Source organism: Emydura macquarii, unplaced genomic scaffold, assembly GCF_026122565.2.
Source record: "Emydura macquarii macquarii isolate MOO-44397 ecotype Brisbane River unplaced genomic scaffold, CSIRO-AGI_Emac_v2 contig_629, whole genome shotgun sequence".
Lineage (NCBI taxonomy): Eukaryota > Metazoa > Chordata > Testudines > Chelidae > Emydura > Emydura macquarii.
This window is the reverse complement of record NW_027130766.1, coordinates 8,125,779-8,147,629: the sequence shown is the minus strand read 5'-3', so window position 1 is coordinate 8,147,629 and position 21,851 is coordinate 8,125,779. Positions and strand designations below refer to the sequence as shown.

General features: G+C 39.0%; 1 protein-coding gene across 2 annotated transcripts; it reads left to right on the top strand.

Moving 5' to 3' along the window:
- SMARCE1 (SWI/SNF related, matrix associated, actin dependent regulator of chromatin, subfamily e, member 1) lies at positions 1 to 19,845 on the top strand. Of its 2 annotated transcripts, none has more exons than XM_067541271.1 (11): positions 1 to 202; positions 963 to 1,013; positions 2,399 to 2,442; positions 6,582 to 6,749; positions 8,875 to 8,955; positions 10,193 to 10,324; positions 13,614 to 13,785; positions 15,940 to 16,112; positions 17,213 to 17,314; positions 18,005 to 18,215; positions 18,988 to 19,845. In XM_067541271.1, the coding sequence occupies exons 2-11, from the start codon at positions 1,007 to 1,009 to the stop codon at positions 19,197 to 19,199; spliced, it is 1,302 nt and encodes a 433-aa protein (XP_067397372.1). In that variant the 5' UTR covers positions 1 to 202; positions 963 to 1,006; the 3' UTR covers positions 19,200 to 19,845. The 2 variants fall into 2 exon arrangements, with proteins under 2 accessions (XP_067397372.1, XP_067397373.1); XM_067541272.1 differs by having other exon boundaries at positions 3 to 202; positions 6,582 to 6,686.
- The last annotated feature ends 2,006 nt before the right edge of the window (positions 19,846 to 21,851 follow it).

Genomic DNA, 21,851 nt, shown 5'->3' with positions numbered 1-21,851 from the left:
CCTATTGTAGACGAGAAAAATCCTCGCGTGATGCACGAGGGTGCCTGGCTAGTAATAAGCCTGGTGGGGAGCGAAAGAGCGGGGTCTCCGTGTGGAATGTGCTGAGGCGGAAGGGCAGGCGGTTCCCTCGAGTCGCTACCGACCGGCGCGCACAGCTCGGTGTTGGTCGGGAACAAAGGGGCCGAGGCCGGTGCTGGAGCTGGTGAGTCTCTGAGGGGCGGGGAGAGGCTCAGGCTGGCCTGGCCGCCGTCTGTGAGTGGGGCCTGCCGTACAGACCCAGCGGGGGTGGGGCCCGGGCCTCGGCCCGGCGAGTCACAAAGGCCCCGCAGCCCTTCTGGGCGGCAGCCTGAGCCTACCAAGGGGCATGGGCAGGGCAGGGCAGGGCAGGGCAGGGCAAGGGAGGGCGGGGGGGGGGGGGAAGACGGCGACCCTTCCCCCCCCCCCCCCGACGTCCTCCGTACAGCCCCTGGGAGGGGGAGTGGATTAGCTCCCCCCATCTCGGGGGCGGGTAGCTATCCCCCCCCCCCCACACACACACACACACCCCCCACCGCGAGGGAGGGAGGAAAGGTAAGGCTATCAACAATAGGATGTTGTTATTTTACCGAGCATTTTACATATACTTCTAAAGCACAGTAACATTAGCTGATCTGTGTAGACCTTGCTGGTGTGCGATAAAGGTTCCCTTGTGTGCTTTAATATAGTGCTGTTTTAAACAATACTACATTAAAGCATGTTGGGGAGCATTATGCAGATTACAGTATATACAAAAAGGCCCCCAAAAACACCTGATTGGATATCTACATGGAACCCCAAAATAACTAAAAATAAATCCCCAAAAATGAAATTAATAAAGCCTGAAAAACAGAAGCTCTAATGATAATATTCTTAGTTTTAAAGGTTCATGAAAGCAAACGTACTGTTTAACAGTCTGACATTGAGTTCTCTCTTCTGTCTTACAGCATTTGAGTTATAATGTCAGCTGGCTGAAAATTTATCTACCAAAATGTCAAGTAAGTTTGCTCCTCCGCCTCCCCCCCCCCCCCCCCCAAACAAGTCAAGGGTCTGTTCCAGCAGCTCTTACTTACATTAATTATTCCATAGGTGTCACATGAGAAAAGGGTACTGGGCCAGGCTCATTGTAAGAGGAATGTCATCAATTACAATAATTTATAAGTGAACTGCTGACCGCTTGGCACTATGTATTGCCACAGCTCATAACCAGGGCCGTACACTGTGGATTTCTTTAGGCACCCAAAAGATGAAAGAAACACAAAAGCATCATACCTGCCAAGCTGCTGAACTGCTCTGTGGCCACTTTTCTAGTCTTAAGGCTGGAAATAGTCTCTTCCGTCTGGGTACGCCCTCCATACTGGCAGAAGACCCATCCCACCCCTACCTCAGTGGCACGCATAGATCCCCAGTGGAGTTAGGCTTGAGGATGCATACTCCTTTACCTATTGTCCCCACAATTGTCTGCTCCAGTGGGCAGGAACCTCTACACCAAGGGACAAAATTGGCTCCTTTAGGCTATGTCTACGCTGACAGTGGCAAATTCACCACTGTTGGATTGATTTATCCAGTTCGATTGAGTGTAAGTGAAGACCCGCTCAGTTGATCTGGAAGTTGATTTAATAAAACCACCTCTGAAAAAAGAGTAGTGCTGCATCGACGGGTATGCATTTCCCGTCAGCACAGCGTAGTGGAGACAGCGCACAGAAGAGAATTTAGGAAGTCATCGTAAGTTACGCAAGCCACTCTACCTAAGTAAGTGTAGACCAGGCCTTAGTAAAGGTAAATTGTGTAAATTTGTAAACCATTTGAGCGAGATTCTGCATTTAGTTACTTTTTGTGCAACTTCTAAAATAAGTAGGAAAAGATGCGCTCGTGCTCTCTGGTTTTATTTAATGTCAACTACAGAATATAATATTGAAAGCCATCAATGAAACCACTTGGGTGGGGATAAGCTTCACAGTTGAGTGTAAAAGTTAGCCTACGATGGCTTCATCCTAAGACGTACTGTTTCATGTCAAACACTACATTTCAGATCCATTTTCTTGCCTCTGAAGAAAATCTAATGTGCTTTAATTTCCACCATGGCTAGCATAGTTTTCCTGAATTCTCTTCCTATATTTCTCCCAACCCTGGTACGACTAAATAAAAGGTTAGTAATCAGACACTGGTGACACCTTTTTTTTAAAATGCATTCCTTCCTCTCCCACCCTTTAATTTTTATTTTGTCAATGTACATTGTAAACTTTTTGGGACAGGGATTTGTCTTATCATAAGTTTCTTAGCAAATTATTGTTGTAAAGTGCCTAGTACACTTTTGGATACCATATACATAATATATCTGAGTTGTCAGGAAGTTATGTATTTGCTTTTGTTTTTTAAACAGAAAGGCCATCCTATGCCCCACCTCCCACCCCTGCTCCCACAACCGTAAGTATAATGAATTTTCTCATTAGCAGAAATCTGGTGGTCTGGCTTTTAAGACAATAATTTGGTAGTCACAGCTACCAATATTAAAATATTGTGAACATAAGGCTGTTTGCACTGAACTGTTCAAATGACATTAAGCATTTAAATTAAATTGACCTCAGAATTTAAAAAAGGCATGGGAAAGCTGGGATAAGAGTCACTTAATGCTTAGGGCCAGATCCTTCAAAAAATTTACATTTGTGTTTAACTTTACATTGAAGCCAATGAGACTACCTACATGAATAAAGTTAAGTACAGGGGTGAACATTTCTAGGCTTTGGGCCTGATATCCATGTATCCATTGTAAATATTCCAATTCGATACAATAGTAAACTAAGGACTAAGTAGCATACTTAATTCTAAATTTCTTGCCCCAAAGAACTTGTTGGTCCAAATCTTAAAAATACTTTTTTTGTATTTCTTACAGTAGCTTTAAATTTGTATTTATAGTTTGCTTTCAGCGGTACACACTCAGTTATGTTGAGTTAGGCAAACTTTCATTTATAATGGGTCAGAATAATGGAATCCTCATGATGAAAATCTTACTACTCAAATTAATTGAAATCCATGGCATTTTGCAATGAGAGCATTGTGTGACTATACTTTCCTATATAGTATAGACTATTGAAGTGAAAAACATGAAAAGAAGCCTTGGAGCAGGTGCAGTGGCAGATTTTTTTAATAACGTAAGTCCTTCTGCTTGAAAAGGCACCAATCTGTTGAGGATTTACCTACAAAATTTTATTCTATAATATCCAATCTTTCTTGACATAGTGTGGCCAGAAAAGCATCTGAAAATATGTTTGTACGTCTGTAACAGCTTGCATCTGATGACTGGAAAGCTTTACAAATGTAAACATCACAACACCTTTTGAGGTGGGGAAGTATTGTACCCATTTCATAGAAAAGTAAATTGAGACACAAATAAAATGGCTTGCCAAAGAAAATGTCAAGACCTTTTATTATATTAGCGCGCTCAGGATCTTTTTTCCCCCAAGTCCTGCAGACAGTGACGACAAAATAGGAAATACGTAACTTTTTTTTTTTTTTTTAAATTAAACCAAAGTCCACATTTGAAGAGGATAGAGAGCAGGAAATTGACTTCAAAGAGATTTGTAAACTTTCCCATATATATTTTGAAAATATAGACCTGTGGTCCATGGACTCCTGGTGGTCCGTGAGGCTACTACAAGGGGTCCACGGAAAAGAAAAATAACATACTCACCAAGGAAATGTACAATTTCAAATAAAATTAGTAGCATGTGGTGGTCTGCAAAAGATTTGGAGGTTGAAAAGGGTTCTGCACATTTGAAAAGGTTGGGAACCATTGATATAGATTATATTTTTGCATAAACATGCTGGTTTCAGTAAAGGTTTGAGTCCAGAGTTTTATTAAAAAACTTACTTGGTTTTATATTAATATTTGGATTAATGTCATAGGCCCTGAATCCTGCAATCAGATCTATGCGTGCAGGTCCCTGCATATGCATGTAACACTGTTGATTTCAGTGGGGCTCCCCATGGATACAGTGTTCGTTAAATGGTGTTTGTTCATGTTTATTTTTAAATGTAATGCTTTCTTTAGTCAAATAAGCAAGTCTTTTAAAGAGCGTATGTCTGTGATCTCAGATGCACAGCTGGCAATGTCTGTTGCCTATTTTATGCACATCATATATCTGTACTGCTCACTGTACCTGATGTGCAGTACGTGAGATTTTAATCTACACTCTGTGAATGTCAGTAAGACAGAAAAGCAGACACGGATCTGTTGCCTTTTTCCTTTGCAACCAACTCTTACTGTGTTTAGTACTGAAAATGGCAGAAATCCACTTTACTTAACAGTGTGCATGAAATAAACTTTTCTTTTTGTAATACTAGATTTGTGTGTTTTGCACCCGACTTAGTGTCTGTACATATATTTTGGGGGAGAGATCTAATATAACATGTTTAAACAAATTATACTGTGTTTCATATACTGCTGATTTGTAGTGAAATGGCTGCTTATTGAAAAGTCAGTTTATAAACATGTATCCGATGAAGTGGGTTTCTGCCCACGAAAGTTTATGCCCAAATAAATTAGTTAGTCTTTAAGGCGCCACAGGACTTCCACTGTTTAGTTTATAAACAGTTACACATGACAAATTTTGAGTAAATGGCAACTGCTATGTTTGTGTTTGAGAGGCTTAACAGTAAAACACATTAATGTTTAAAGATTGGCTGGTAAGGTGTAACTTTACTACGTTTCTGTATTAAAGTAAATTGACTGCAATGTGTCAATGTATTCTTCCACTAAAGTGTTTGTAAGTGAATGCGCGCTGCAGATTATAAGACTATTTATCACATTCCAAGATTGGCCAAACCACGGCTCATGAGGTGCATGTGGCTCTTTTACAGTTAAAATGCGGCTCGTAGAGCCCCCGTGTCTCTGACACCCCTCCTCCCCCCCACCCCAATTTTCCATCTATTAGACTAGGGGGGAGTTCGGATCTTCTGCCCTGTGCCAGGGTGGTGGCATTAGAGGATTCTTCCCCGTGGGGAGAGGTGTCTTCGGGGATCAGTAAGTTTGGCCACCCCTATCATATTCCCTTTGATATGTAGCCTTTGTGTCTTGGTTTTTATGAACACTGAACTCCATTTTAAGTGTGTTTATAACAGTATTCTTTTAATACATCCCACTGGCAAAGCGTACTTTGAGATCTGTTTAATTATTCTAGCATGTGTTGCTAATTAAGGCCACAAGTCTGCTGAAGAATGAAACTAGACACTGCATGAGTGAGGCTTAAAACTGTCAAGGAACAGAGTAGGGTAAGATACAAAACTCAAAGATTTGTAAAGGAAGAATTATAGTGGGGTGGTAGCACCAGTACAGGTAAGGGTGAGACTAGCTTATTGTTAAACAGCTGTTTCTTTTCCAAAAAAGAAACTAAGCAAAAACTAGAGAACATGGAGAGGGGGCAAGACAGAAATGAATTGGAAGAGAGAAACAGAAAGAACGAGACAGTACTGGTTGAAGGTTTAAAGACTACAATGAATCACAAAGAAACCAAATTTAATGACCGACAGCAGGGGTAGTCAATTATTTTTTGTCAAGGTCAAAATTTCTTGGTCAAGGCTCAGACTCTAGAGAAAATAATAATTAAAAAAAAACCCTATTGATGATGATAGGTGAAGAAAAAGATTTTGGGGTCTGTTCAAAAACATCTGGCAGTCTGGATTTGACCCATGGTCTGCCTGTTGACTGCCCCCACCTACAGTATTAGAGACATGTAAACAAACTGACCCACTGAACTTAATTTCTAGAATGGATCTGGACATGTTAATTAACTTATGTAATTGTTTTAGAAGCAATTAAATAGTGACTTGATGAGATAACTATGCAAAAAAGTATCTAACTTGTATATTCCATTGCAGTGGTTCTCCAGTTCTTTAATTCTGCAGACTACTTCATAAGAAAAAGATACTTCTATGGATCACCTTCTCTCCCAGCCTTCTAATCAAATCCACCCAGTGCATAGGTCCTAAAACATTTAATTTTGCAGACCATCAAGAAAGACTTCCTATGCCATTAGTGGTCCACAGATTGCACTTTGAGAACCACTATCCTTCTACTGTTGGTATCAGTGGGTTTTTTACTTTTTGACCAATAGCCTGTGCTACCATTGGTGTATATAGTGAATGATGGTATTGGTGATTTCCACGTAATCAGTATGCATTGTATTGCTCTTTATGTTAAATTCTTTTGTCTCTTTGGATACTTGATTCTTCCTGAATTGTTTGGCCATTTATGAAATGTTTGCAAACTTTAATAGCCATAAGCAGGATATATGGCACAGTCATGTTGGAAGTTTGCACACCTGTTAATAAAACATAAAATGACAGCTGTGAATTCATAGTGATACGTTCAGCTAAAAATCCTGTTTCCTGCACAGGTTTCTATTGGAATACTTTACATGTTGAAAGGAAACCAACTGTTACACCTCATTTGCTTGTTTAAATTCTGGTTGCTTTTGCATGCCATATAGCAGATCATTTTCATTTCTGTGTTTTCCTCGTTTGAGCTCATTTCTCATTCGTGTTTTTGTCTCATTTGTTTCCATCAGCAAATGCCCAGCACACCAGGGTTTGTGGGATACAATCCATACAGCCATCTGGCCTACAACAACTACAGGCTGGGAGGGAACCCGGGCACCAACAGCCGGGTCACGGTAGGAGAATCAACTATTACATCATCCGGCAAACAACAGGAATTGACCAGAAATGGCTTTAGAGTTAGGTTCTTCTGAATCTTGGCTGCTGCCATTTTTATAAAGAGAGAAAATTAACTCTGATTTTTCTCCCTCCCTCCCCCCCAACCTTCTCCCCTCTGTTACCTACCCCTTTCATCATGAAGCCTTGTACTGGAAAATAAGCTTCTATTGATATCCATTATTCCCATCTGAGATGTGGAAACTTTCTTTTTGGAATTCCATGGCTTGACGCCTTAATGATCACTGCCTGTTTAAGGAAAGAATCTTAAACCTGGGTGTGGATTATATTTTCTTCCTGGAGGGAGGGAATTATTATAAATTTTATGAAGGCTAATAGGCACAAAATGAGAGGAAAGGCAAGTTCCAAACTAGAAACTGTAACTGGTGATTACATCGCACTATTGTGCCGTGTAAGGGACCCATATTTTTATTTTCCATTCCAGTCTTACTCTGTATAGTTAGTATCAAATCTCAGATTCAGCAGTGACTTCTCCAACCAAATGAGTGGTGTCGATAAAATATGGGAGGAGCCTGTTTTCTGTCTTCAATGGCTGGATGAAATGTGGATGCGTTGTAGGCCCTTTAAGGAATATATGGCATAAAGTGGGAGGAAATGTACTGATATGGGGTACCTCTGAGCTTGAGTGAAGATGCAGAACACGATGCACATTCAGGCAAGAAAAAAAAAGAAACTTTTTAAATGCACTCTTTTCTCATAATATTTAATGTAAAAACTGTAGTACAGTATTCTCCGGAATTATTAATATAAAAACCATCATTTTAATTTTTATGTAATTTTTTCCGTTTATGTAAACATTCTTATCCACACAACTTCTAGCCACTTAGGAGTGTAATACAAATAAGATTTGTCAGTTAATCCTTAGGTGTTGCCATTTAATACAGTATGCCTTTTTAAACTCCATAAATTCAGGTGGTTTAATAAGGTGCCTAAAGAAGAGACCCCTTACCCTGTAGTGAAGGTATGAGCTGGTGCTTGATTGAACATAGTGTCTGTACTTACATTTATGTTACTGAATACATAAATAGGTTAGGTTTGTCTGAGAATTTTCATTGTTTCTGTATGTCATAAGCGTATACAGCTTCCTCTGCCATGCATATATTGATATGTATGGTATCTTTAAATTCTTGTTAATTTAAAAGCATTAAACAGTTTCAGTTAATGTTTTTCAAATCCATCTGTGTGTATATATGTATACATTTAGTAATGCATACACCTCATGTACATTATAACTTTATACAAGTATGTATGCATTGTTTCATAGAATTTCATAAATGTAGTGAAACATAAAAATATCCAGATTAAAAATTTGGAAGCAAAAACACTGAACGTTACCGTTCTTGGCCATTTTCAAGTATTTGTGGAACTGCAGTCCCCAATCTGTTATAAGCGATAGGATGTCAGTACACTATTCCAGGAGGAACAAATCTTATCTTGTTATAAATGCACTATTTTCACTGAGATGGTATGTAATGGAAGAGAGCAGAAGAATAAGTGGATGCTACAATCAATAACACTTACTATTTAGTGTCTTTTTTTTTTTTTTTTAAGTGCAGGCAACGTGCTTGGCGTTGTACAAACCTAAAGGAAGACAAGGTCTCTCAAGGAGCTCACAATCTAATTGGGACAAGAACAATACAATTTGGACACAAATGATGCACAGGTTGAGGGATCAGTCTCGTAGGGATGTTTTTTATTATTTGGATTGACTTCAAGTTACCATTGAAAGGTTTCTTGGAAGAAATGTATTTCTAAGATGGATTGAATGAAAAAATGTCTAGATAATTTCATGCTCTTTCACACTTATCCTTTTTCCAATAGTAATTTCTTTAGCTCTCTTCAAAATTGAGGGAAACAGATTAGTGAGCAGAAGCAAATTATTAGGCTGTCCCTTTTGGTTTTCAGAAAATTGTTCCTTTTTTCGTCTTTTATTGAGTAACCTTTTTAAACTAATACTTGAGCAATTAAACTGGGGGGGGGGGAGGGAGAATTTGGCCAATTATTGAGAACCAGTTATAGTACCTGTACATGTATGCAATATGCAAGAGTACGTAGATTCCAGACTGCTGTGTATTGCCTTCTTTTCATGTTAAGAAATGGATTTATATGTTTTTTTGTTTTTTATAGGCTTCCTCTGGTATTACAATTCCCAAACCCCCAAAGCCACCAGATAAGCCTCTGATGCCCTACATGAGGTACAGCAGGAAGGTGGGTACACAATGTTATGGCTTTAGGTTGAATAAGTAGCATTAAAGGTAAGGTTTATGCCAGCAACTGATTAGTTATTTTAGAATTGAACAGAGTTTAGAAGAAGAAGCCTGCAGAGCTTACTTATTCCTAAAGAAAATTTTAAAACACAGTTGCTTTCCCCATCAGAATAATGGCAACAATGATCTACTCATATGATAGCTGTCTTCTAGGAAAACAAAAATTATCCTCCAAACAAAAGGTCAGCACCCTCTATTTCCTTTTGTTACTTTTTTTAGCTACAGGGTTGGGGGAGGGGAAATGAAGATTTTTTTGAAATGGTTACTTACTTCCATTGCCCCTGCTGACAAGGATCCATCTGCTATACACAGCAGTTCTTGATGTATTGTCAGAACTTTTTCTATATAGAAAGTGCTCATTGTGGCATAGTACAGTGTTGTAACTAGACTTGGAGAGTAGCAGTGGGAGGAATGTGTGTTCACCTACCTAACCTGTAGCCACTGCTTCACTATTCTATGAATTGTTTGACAGGCAATGGGAAATTGAATCTTATGGAGAGTTTGGAATCTGATTTGGCATGGGGGAGGGTATGCGATCCAGTTTCAAGGAGTGGGTGAGTCAGAAGGAAATATACATGCCTGCCTGCTTCTGGTAAAAGGCCCTTACTGGCAGCCTGAATTAAGCTCAACTCCCCCACCACCCTCCAAAAGTCTAAGGGTATTTCTAGCCATTCATGGCAAGTAATAACATTGGCAGTTTTCTTTTTTGTGTACAGTTAGAAACTGTTTTTTGTTGGAATCAGAACTTGTTGAAATTCAAATTGATCAACATGACTGAAAATATGTTGAATACACAAAGGTCCAAATTCTGATATTGAAAGCTCAGTGCACATGGTCATATATCTGAACATAAATGCTGCTGGAGATGTTTACATGGTAGCATGTTTAATTTTTCCCCAGAGATACAGTGATGTTCATTTTAGAGTAGAATTCACAGGTTTAAGGGCAAGATTCACAACCGAAGCCGTTGTCAATAAATCAGGCAGTTGCCAGTTTCAGCAGATGACTGTCTTCCTGCCCCAGAAAGTAATCATTGGCGGTAGTTTAGACAATTTTTTTCTTAATATAGCTTTGTTTTATAGTGATCTTTCCTGGAAGAATACTAAGATGATGCCATAAAACATTTAATTTGGAAGTGTTTACATATCAGTAGTAAAGCTCCAGCTGTTTCTGTTAAGGTGTGGGACCAAGTGAAGGCATCCAACCCTGACTTGAAGTTATGGGAAATTGGCAAGATCATTGGAGGGATGTGGCGAGACCTCACTGATGAGGAGAAGCAAGAATACTTGAATGAATATGAAGCAGAAAAGGTAAAGGGATGAAATCTTTTGTTGTTAATGCTGGTTCTCCCATCTTATGTCACAGGCACCACTGGCATAGAAGAGTTAAACTTGTTACCCGGTGCAGCAAGGTATTTAAGCATATGCCCGACTTTAAGCACATGAGTGTAGTCCCATTGAAGTTAATGGAGTATTCTCATGCTCAAAATTAAGCATATGCTTAAGTGCTTTGCTAAATTAGGGTCTTATAACATTTCACAGCATGTAGAAATAGAAAATAACTGATTAGTCTAGTCCTTTCCAAGATTGCGCCCCACACTGTCTTCCATCTTGTGGTGTTTGATGTTTGTCTTCTAGGAACTAATCTGAGAATCAGATTTCATCTTTCTTATATGGTGGTGTGTGTGTCATTTACCAAGCCCTATGTATAGATAATAATTGTGTATCAACAGGGACTTCAGTTTTTAGATCCAACTCAAAATGAAATGTTTATATTTGAATAGGAATTTTAACTACGAGTGGACTTGATTTTTCCACACCAAAATCGTCTTTCAAAATTGATGGTCTATTCTGCTCTGCCAGAATGTGGGGGGGGGTTTGATGGGCAAGTGAAATTTTTAGTTTTTCTTTATTGATCATCATGACAAAGGGCAACAATATATTCTGTCTGTGCTTATAGTGTTAAAGAGTTTTGCAAGGCTACTACAGTAATAGGTATCCAAAGCTATGTAGGACAATTACCAGCTGTTTGTTTGTTTGACATCTCTTATTCATTTATTGTGCTTTGTTAAAATTTCAGACATCTGAGGTCATAGATAACCTGGTCAGATAGGTGATCAGAATTGTTTTCATCCAAAATATTACCTTAATATTTTTAACCAACAGAAAAATTATTTTAAATTAGGGTTCTGCCATTTGAAACAAAATCAAGGATTCCTACTTTTTAACTCAATAAAAAGGACTAATTTAATAAAAGGTAAGAACACCTTCAGGTACATACAGAAATATCATTCAGTATAACTGACCTTTAATACAGAGCATCTCAAAACAAGTGAAAGACCGTACTCAGAGTGGTTGTCAGTGGTTTGCTGTCAGACTGGAAAGGTGTATAGTAGGTTCCAGCAGGGATCAGTCCTAGGTCTGCTACTATTCAATATTTTCATTTAATGACATGGAAAGTGGAGTGGAGTGGAGAGTATGCTTAAGCATTTGCAGATGACACCCAGTTGGGAAGGGTTGCAAGCACTTTGGAGAACAGGATTAGAATTCAAAACAACTTTGACAAATTGGAGAACTGAATTCAACAAGATGAGATTCAGTCAAGATAAGTGCAAGGTACTACACTTAGGAAAGAAAAACCAAATGCACAACTACAAAATGGGAATAAATAGCTAGGTGGTAGTACTGCAGAATATGCTGTGAGGTTAGAGTGATCACAAATTGCATATAAATCAACAGTGTGATACAACTGCAAAAAAGGCTAATATCAATCTGGGGTACATAAACAGAAGTGTTATATGTAAAACACGGGAGGTGATTGTCCTGCTCTACTTGGCACTGGTAAGGCCTCAGATGGAGTACTGTGTTAAATTCTAGGCACTGTACTTTAGGAAAGATATGAACAAATTGGAGAGAGTCCAGAGGGAAGACCAAAATAAATAAAAAGATTAAACGAGCTGGACATGTTTAGTCTTGAGAACAGAAGACTGGAGGTAAAGGGGGCCCGAAAAGTCTTCAAATATGTTAGTCTGTTAGAAAGAGGGCTGTGATCAATTGTTCTCCCATGTCCACTGAATGTAGGACAAGAAGTAATGTGCTAAATCTGCAACAAGAGACTTAGAAAGTTTTTCTTGATATCTAACCAAGTATAAGTGTAGTTAAGCTCTGGAATAGGTTTCCAAGGGAAGTTGTGGAATCCCCATCATTGGAGATTTTTAAGAACAGGTTGGGCAAACACTTGGGGTAACATAGATTTACTTCATCCTGCCTCAGTTCAGGGGGCTGGATTGGATGACTTCTCTTCCAGCACTACGTTTCTGTGGTTCTATGAAAATGCTTTACAGAATCAAAGAAGGTTTAAAAATGAGATTTAAAGAAGTGGTTGAAATGGAAAGTAAATCAACATTAGCAGGTAGAGTGATACAGTTTTGCTACTTGAAGTGAGAAAATAAACTTGGCTGGATCACCCACAACCCACATGTAAGGAGGGATTGAAGAACACAATAAAAGAATGAAAAGTGGGGATTGCAATAAATGATGATGGAATTGACAAAAATAAAAACTGGTTCTGGCCTATCCTAGAGGAGGTGATAAGTCAACTCTGATACAAGACGTATTGGAGGGAGGGAGGGAGGGAGGAGATCAGGGATAACTCTGAGGGTTTGTAAGGAGTTGTGAGTGATAGAATTGGAACATGGGATGACTACAATAGTTATAGACAAAACAAAGAATTGATTGTATGATTCAATCTTAAATCATAGCAGTGAGGATAGCATAAGACTTCCCAGAATTAAACTCTTCTTGGATCTTGATTTTTAGGTGCCCCACCACCACTCAAATTAGTAGTGCACCCTAAGTCAAGAGCAATATGAAAGAGGTTTCTGTCATTCTTTCCACTACAGAGAATCATTTCTCAGGAGTCTGGCTGGTGGGTCTTGTCCACATACTCAGACCTTAACTGATCACCATATTTGGAGTTGGTGAGGAATTTTCCCCTAGGTCAGATTATCAGAGACCCTAGGGATTATTTGCCTTCCTGTGCAGAATGGGACATAGGTCAACTGGTTTGAAATAGAGTAAATGGTGGATTCTCTGTAACTTGAAGCCTTTGAATCGCGATCTGAGGACTTCATTAACTCAGCCAGAGGTGATGGGTAAGGATAAGATTGTCACAAAATTCATGCCTTCATGCGACCTCTGTGACAATTTCTGCTTCAGCTGGGGAGGGGCAGACCTTATTTGGAACTGGAAGTATGCAATCAGGCAGCAGCAGAGACCCCAAAACAAAACCCAATACAGTGCAGTACTGTGTTAAATATAAACGACTAAAAAAAGGGGGGGAAAGTTTAAAGAAAAAAAAGATTTGACAAGGTAAGGAAACTGTTTCTGTGCTTTCATTTAAATGAAGATGGTTAAAAGTAGCGTTTTTCTTCTGCCTGGTAAAGTTTCAACGTTGTATTAAGTAAATGTTCAGTTGTAAACTTTTGAAAGAATAACCATAATGTTTTATTCAGAATTATGAACATTTCAGAGTTACGCACAACCTCCATTCCCAAGGTATTCGTAACTCTGAGGTTCTAGTGTATCTGTCAAATTTCAGATAGAGTACAATGAATCCATGAAGGCCTACCATAACTCGCCTGCTTACCTTGCCTACATCAACGCAAAGAGCCGAGCTGAGGCTGCGTTAGAGGAAGAAAGCCGACAAAGGCAATCACGCATGGAGAAAGGTGAACCCTATATGAGCATCCAGCCAGCAGAAGACCCAGATGGTAAGCAGAAGAGAGATTTGTATACACTTTTGGTGAGGTATATTTTCACCTTAGGACATTACTCCTGGACTATAATGGGAAACATTTGCATGCCATATAACAAAGAAAACAACTTGAAATGTACAACCCTAATACTAACTTTCAAAATCATCTTACCCCAAACTATATGTTGAGGTAACACAGCTCTTCTTCTTAAGCTTACGATTGAACTGACCATGGCAGCCAGGCCATTCTTAAAAAGTTCTTGTAAACCCCTAATGGTGGGGATGGCAAACCTGAAAATATTTTCAAAATGCCTGTTTCAAACTTGACAAGTTGATGGTGGTTTGCCCTTAAGGCTGCAATTTTAGCATGGAAATGTTTAGTCAATTTCACAGGAAAAGTGTGTGTGTGTGGGGGGGAAATGTAGCTTTCACTATAGCAACATAGACAAGAATGGGAGCAAGCTCACTTTTCACTCACACTGCAGCGGCAGCTCTTGTCCCACTTTGAGCATTGTAATCTTGTGCACCGGGTAGCAGTGCCTCTCAGGTTTTGGCCCATTTGCTCCTCCGTAGATGGAAATGGAGGAGCTTGTGGGTCGAACTTGATTGGCGTTGTGACCTAGCACGTGGGGTCGCAGCCCCAGGTCAGAACAATACTTGGTTTGGGGGACTAATCATAAGTATTTTTATAGCCATTTCTAAGATTTCACTGACATTATTCAAATTCACATTTTCCATGACCTCTGTGACAAAATCATAGAAGACCTGTTTATAGTTCACACAGCACCTTATACTTCATAGGGCTTCCTCAGTCCTATTTCAATGGAATGTTGTGTTTTAATAATAGGTGCAGGTAGTTCTGACAGACTGTCTTGATCGTTGTCTTTTGACTTATTCCATATGGTGATTGAACAAGCCTTTTTGAAGTTCAGCTGCTTCTGTCAATTAAAAGATAACTTGTCAACACGAAGTACAACTTAATGAGGAAAATGTCAAAACATTTTCTCTAACTGAAAGGAAATTCCACTTTGACATCCATATCACACCCTGTAAGAAAAGTCACGCAAAGATCTTGTCAAATTCAATGTTTAAAATTATGATAAAAAGCTGACTGAATAAAATACTTAGCATAATTACATGTTGAAACCTGAGGGTGAAAAATGCAGCCAGGCAATTACACCCTTTCCCCCTCCCTTCTCCACAGCCATGAAATAATTCCCATGGTAAGTAGCACTTCTCACTGTGTGCAGTATAAGCGGTGCAAAACGTATGAATGTGCCTGGAATATTTTAGCAATTGGCATTTCACAGCCTACCATTCAACCTGGTTATATCAGGATCACATTCAACTCAGATATAACCTGGGGTATCTCCCACTGAAGTAAATTGTACTTGTTTGTCAAGAGTGAGGTTGGTCCACCATTTGATAGAATAGAAAGGGACTTGCAATCTCACACTGAAATCACATATTGCTGATGATACAAGTTTTCTGATGGTAGAAGGCTCTTTAGTCTAGAAGATGAAGATATAACAAGACCCTGTGGTTGGAAGCTGAAGCTAGACAAATTCAGAGGAGAAAAAAAGCACCTTTTAAAGGTTAACAGCAAGGGTAGTAAATCAATTGAAATTTGTATGTGATGGATTCTCTGTCAGTTAAAGTCTGTAAATCAGGATTGGATGGCTTTCCAAAAGATGTGTTCGGACACAAAAAACAGAGGTTATGGGCTTGTTTCAGGAATCATGTGGTGAAATTCTATGACCATAAAGGTCCCTGTTGTCCTGAAAATCTGTGAACTAACTCTTGGCCAAGTTTCCTATTACTTTCCACTTCTATTTTTATTTTCAAATTCATCTAATATTTTATACATCCCAAATGTGAAACCAAATAGACCAGTTTGTAGCCATGTATGGAATCTGGGTAAAATCATAGCTCCAATAATCTGCTGTCTCACAGAACATAAGGTATTGTCTCTCAAAACTGAGTTTATATTTGATTATTTTATTGTTCTATAATGCTAGTATCTTTGTACATAAACTTCTTCATGGTTCTTGGCTACAGTTTGTTCCTGGTTGAATTGAAGGCTGCAATGTATTTTAAGGATATAGTTAATGAGACTTCCCACCCAGGCTATTCCACTTGATTTGTCTAATTTGTTAATTTTTTATTTCAGATTATGATGATGGATTTTCTATGAAGCACACGGCTACTGCCCGTTTCCAGAGGAACCACCGTCTGATCAGTGAGATACTGAGTGAAAGCGTGGTACCAGACGTCCGCTCTGTTGTCACTACAGCTAGAATGCAAGTTCTCAAACGTCAGGTTCAGTCCTTAATGGTTCATCAGGTAAAGATTAATTACCTAAAACTTATTAAATATAATGGATCTGGGCTGTACTCCAAGTTTTAAATCATTTGTATCAGGTACATGAATGCACTTGTTGGGTGTCAATACTCTTCATGCCCCAGATAACTTACCTCTCCCTGGCTTTTTGGGAGGAGCAAGAGATTAATCCAAACTTCTGTGATTGCAGTGTATCATGCTAAATTGTTATACGGTATCTACTAAGGGATAATATGCAGTGATTAAGAGCTGTACATGAACCTCTTAATTGTAAGCTCTTAAATATCATGATGTCACAGTCCTCTGCAGTTATATAACCCTTCAACAACCTGTAAAGAAAAGCTTTGGATTTAAAGATACTGGTGCAATTGTGACTTTCAATGGATTGTTACCTTTAACGATGTATTTATTAATGGCCCTCTTTTTTTAATGTGGCAAATCTCCCCTTTTTAACATTTGTAAATGAAAATTAAAAGCATAAGTAAATGTCTAATAAAAAGTCACATTTATCACACATTTCAATTAACTTCTGCTGTACAGATTCCTGTGTGGGTGTGTGAGAACCAATAGAAAAGACAAGTCTGATATATATTGTGTGCGTCTGTATATACATAAAATTTGGGCAAATTAGGCAGAGACAAGCAAGAGGGAAGATTTCCTTTTAAACTGTAAAAAAGGGGAAAAATGTGTTGCATCCTATTTCCTTCTCCAATTTTAGTTTCCATTTATATTGTACTAGTGCATATAATGCGCTAGGCACTGTCAATACGTAGAAAGACACAGAGTGCGTATCTGAAGATGGCAAGCTCTTCAGGTCAAGCACATATCTTCTTTTGTGTTTGTAAAGGGTCTAGCAGTCCTTAAGGCACAATATAATTAATCCAATTTCTTTATAATTTCTTATTGCTATAACTTAGGTGTGAGGGTTTATCCCTCATCTGCACATTTCAGCCATTGATCATCAAATCAGGAAAGTCTGATTCCACCATAAGGGTGAGATAGATATAAAAAGATATACATTGTTGGTATGCATCAAAGCATTTTATCCAATATTTGGTATACTTTAGTATTAAGTTTCATAACTCAGTTACTTTCATTTTCAGCGAAAACTGGAAGCTGAACTCCTGCAAATAGAAGAGCGTCACCAGGAAAAGAAGAGGAAGTTCTTGGAAAGCACAGAATCCTTTAACAATGAACTGAAGAGGGTACAACTTGAAAATGTTCTCTCTTCTTCTAGGACATTACTTGTTGCACATTATTCAAAATGAGTCCTATGCCCAGCCCCTGTCTAGTTCTATTAAATACAGAAGATTTGTGTTCTAGAATATCTTTTTTTGTGGTGCCCCAGAGCTACAGAATGCAGAGAGTCTTGGCCAGAGGGTTTCCCTGTATCTTGGTGATTCCAGGCCTCTGTAATGGCCCAGTAGGGCTATTGGCAGCCAAGATAATTTAGAGCAGTCTGAAAGCTGCTTTAACTTAAGTCAAGGAGACCAACACTGTGCTCCCAAGATCAAGAGATGGCAAAGATGGTTTAAAGCCACCTTTGTGTGCACGCTTCTCAAATGCACTGTGTATTCCTTGAATGTAGCTGAGAATCAAAGCCTGCATTGTTTTTCTGTTTTTGCTGCACAATTTTATCACAGATCCCTGTGAGAGAACTGATCTTTTATAACTGCTGGTGCTCTTCATTTTACATTCTTAAACTTAGCAAACCAAGGTGCAAACCTTATATTCCATGCAGAAATACTGAACTCAGAAAGAGGTTTTCCTGACAGTGTTTTGTTTCAAAATACATTCTTAATGCATAAGATACCTGCTTTGCCTGGCCCCAAAATGCTAAACTGAGAAAACAAAGTACTGGATTAATAAAAGGGCTTTTCTCTTCCAATTGCCAGTTATGCAGTTTGAAGGTGGAGGTGGACATGGAAAAAATAGCAGCTGAAATTGCTCAGGCTGAGGAACAGGCCCGCAAGAGGCAAGAGGAAAGGGAAAAAGAAGCAGCCGAGCAAGCTGAACGCAGTCAGACTAATGCAGTGGTTGAGGAGGAGCAAGCAGTTAACAAGTCAGAGGAGAAGAAGGAAGAAGAGAGCGCTCCTATGGAGACAGGTAACTGCATCTGAAGACTGGCTTCAGAATTCGGTTACAGCAATACAACAAGCAGGAAGGACCATAACTAAAGTTTAGGCTTTTTTTTCCCCACTTTTAAATAACCTCAGTGGTGCAGGATGTGTGGTGTATACAGCAGAAAAAGTTTGATTTCTAAACCTTCCTTAAATCTCACCATACGTTTTAGTCATTAAAATAGATTGAAATAAAACAAGGAGTTTTCACTACACCAGTGAAGGAGGAGAGGGAGCTTTCCCTCTGCTTTTATCAGGCATGGGAAAGCTGCACTTTCCTGGCTGCACCTGTCTACTTTAACCCTTGCTTGCCTCCTCTGTTGTCAAATTTGTTTGCCAAGCCAAAAGTGGTGGTGCTAGCGGAAGAATTAAAAATTGTATTGTAAGCATGACTGATGCATCCTTTTGAAACACAGCTTGTTGTCATAACAGTTGGGGGGAGGTGAGTGTGGTATGCAAGTTGGAGTTCTGTTGCTTTATTTTCTTTATTTGTGGCTACCATTCTTCTTAGTGTTAGAGGCTGCAATGTACTTCTAAGCAGTAGCGTAGAAAGAACTTTATAGACTCATACTGGATTTATGAGATTTTTCCAGAGCAATGACTACTAAAAATTTCTAAACAATGTAAATTATTGATATAAAATAGAATAAAAGATATCCCTGACGTTTGTTTCTCTCTCAAAGCTCTCTAGCTCCTAAAATGTATTTGCATAGTCAGCTATAGTGGTGTAAATGACACTGAGAAATGTCTTCTTCCAGAGGAGGCTCACCCAGAAGAAACTACAGAGAACCAGCAGAATGGTGAAGAAGGAACATCCACACCAGAAGATAAGGAGAGTGGCCAGGAAGGGGTTGATAGTACTGCAGAGGAAGGAACTAGTGACAGCAACACTGGTTCAGAGAGTAACAGTGCAACAGTTGAAGAGCCTCCAACAGACCCTGTCACTGAGGATAGTGAGAAGAAAGAATAAATATTGGCTTATTCCATGTCTCTTAACGAAATATTGTTTTGAGTTTGAAATGTGTTATGTGATTTTTATATCTTCCTTGTCCATATCACTTGTCACCAAAGGATACTGGGCATTAACTACTGCTTATCATAATCTATCAGTGCCAGCATGGGTAACCTAAAGGGGCCGTTAGAAGGTGAGGAATGTCTGAATAGTGAACTACAAAGGAAAAGACAGTATTTGTGTTCTTAACCTTTGCTCTATGAATATAAAGATAGTATTCTTGGTTGGTTGGTTTTTTCCCCATCAGAGTTAATGATTTTTACATTAGAAATAGTTACTCCCAGTCTGTTCTAACTAGGAACTCTGGATTACTGGAGTGGCACCCCTCCCATTCAGCTGAAGGTTGGGTAACGTACATCTTGGGTTTAAACTTTTGTGAGGGTCACCAGTCCATTCCAGTCCTCTGACTTAGCCTCAGGTGTTTTCCTCCAAATCCATCATCTTGGTTATCATAATGGAATACTAAATATGTTCTCAGGGAATGATATCCCAGCCCTGGATACTAATGAAGTAGCATTGAATTGGCTGTTAGGGAAACTTTTTGTTTGCAATATTTGTATTCACGTCTATATAATAAACACTGTTTGGGATTAGACTGTTTAGATGCTCTAGTGCAGTTTGCATTGGTGCCAACTAAGAAACTCCACTGGTTCCAGGCCATAATAGCAAGATCAGACATCTTAGAGCATAAGCCCTTCCATGGTTTAGTTTGGTTCTCTCTCTGTTTCAAACTAACTTAAATTCCTCTGGCTAAAAGAATGGATTTGTGTTTCAGGTAGTTCTGTGTCATGTTGCTATCCAAGTGCCAGGAGAAAAGAGCATGAAGTGTTAGAAGGGGTAAAAGTACAGCAGCATGGCATGTGTTGGTGCTTTGCTTTTATAGCTGCCTTCCTTTTTGCCAGATGCAATATCTCCAATAAGGACCAAGTCCTTCAGCCTTTGCTCACTGAAAACTTGCCTTTAAGTCAATGAAGAGCTCTCCTAAATAAGGGCTGCAGAACGGGGTGTGTGGTCTCTGTTCCCTTTTGTACAGTAACAGTAGCTGTTTCACAAGAGAGAAAAGGCAGGTTGTTCTTGTGCACATGACTCTTCAGAGCATACATTTCCAAAGAAGCTCCATCTGCTTTGGAAGCTATCATCACTGTGGTTATGGTGTGCCTCCAGGCTGTTTTTCTTCTGTGCTCTTTGATTCCTTTGTTCAATACAAAGGACTTTATCCAAAGGTGTGGCAAAGTACAAAACAAGGGAATACTTAAATGTGTCATGTTTCTTGCCCCTCCACAGGTTTTGTTGTGAATGCAGCACAAACAGTAACAAATAGCCACCTGGCTTAACATGAGCTTTCAATATCTCTAGCAGTTTCAAAACACGAAACTTCTGTTTCAGGTTGTTCCCTATCCGGAACAGCCATCCCTTCCAAATAAAATGCTCAGTAACATTTGATTAAAATAAGGCAGACACCAGGCATTTCATGTCTGTTTCAAGCTACAAGAGACCACATGATGCATTTGCTTCATATAAACTCTAGTTATGTTTCTACTGATTAATAATATTTCTGATAGTATGTTATTTTAAAAAACAAACGAACAAAACCTTTGGCCTTTTTTTAAATGTTCTAAATATAATAAAATAGAACATTTAAAAAAAATCTGTATTGGTCTGTGTTCTCTGTCTATTCAAACATTGACTGTTTGATACAAAGAGCTTCCCCCAGCACTTCTCCCTTTTAAACCAGAAGTGAACTACACAAGCCTCATTTCTGTAGTATATTATATGCAAAAGGTTATGCTGCAATAATACTTGATTTTGTTTTGTTTGTTTGTTTTTGTATTTGTTTTTGGCGTAAGAGCTTGCATGTTGAATATATCTGAAAAGAATTCTAATGGTGTCTTTAAATTTAAACCATTGAACACAAAAGGGTTTGAAGTGGAATGCCATAAGGAGCAGCTAACTTGTGATCTTTTTGCATATAAACATTTAACTCCCCTTGATTGATGGAAATAATGTAAATGTTGCTAGAACAAAGTGAAATTTCAACAGCATGGTTGGGTGCAAGCTTTAAAGCAATAATTTGTTTGCAAGAGATGAAGAACCAACTGGGTAAACTGAGTATTTTAACAGAGTGGCTAAATTCTGCCATGAATCACTGCTGTGCAGCCCCCTTGACATCAGAGGAGTTCATGTACATTAAGGAGGGCTGAACTTGGTTTTTGGGGGTCCCACAGGCAAATTGCATTTACTGATGCTTCCTTTTAAATTGTGCCATTTGCCATGTATACATGCAAAATGTGCTATGGACATAATTCTCTTCTCTTGCTGTACGCACTGTTTAGATTCATGTACATTTTGTCCAGGAGGAAAACTGAATATATAAGATGCAATTTTTTGACCTCTTGATGGTGCTGAGTAGAGGTTTTTGCTGGACTGCCTCCAGTAATTTTTAGAATCTGAATTCTCGTGTGAAACAGCAGTGGGACTTGGTGTTTAGAGAATTTCTTTAAGTCCTTATTATGGAAATTATACTAACACGCCCACATACACACACTTACACAAGTTTCACCTTGTTTCAGCATGCATATGGTTTGTCTTGTTTTACCCTTTGGGCAAATC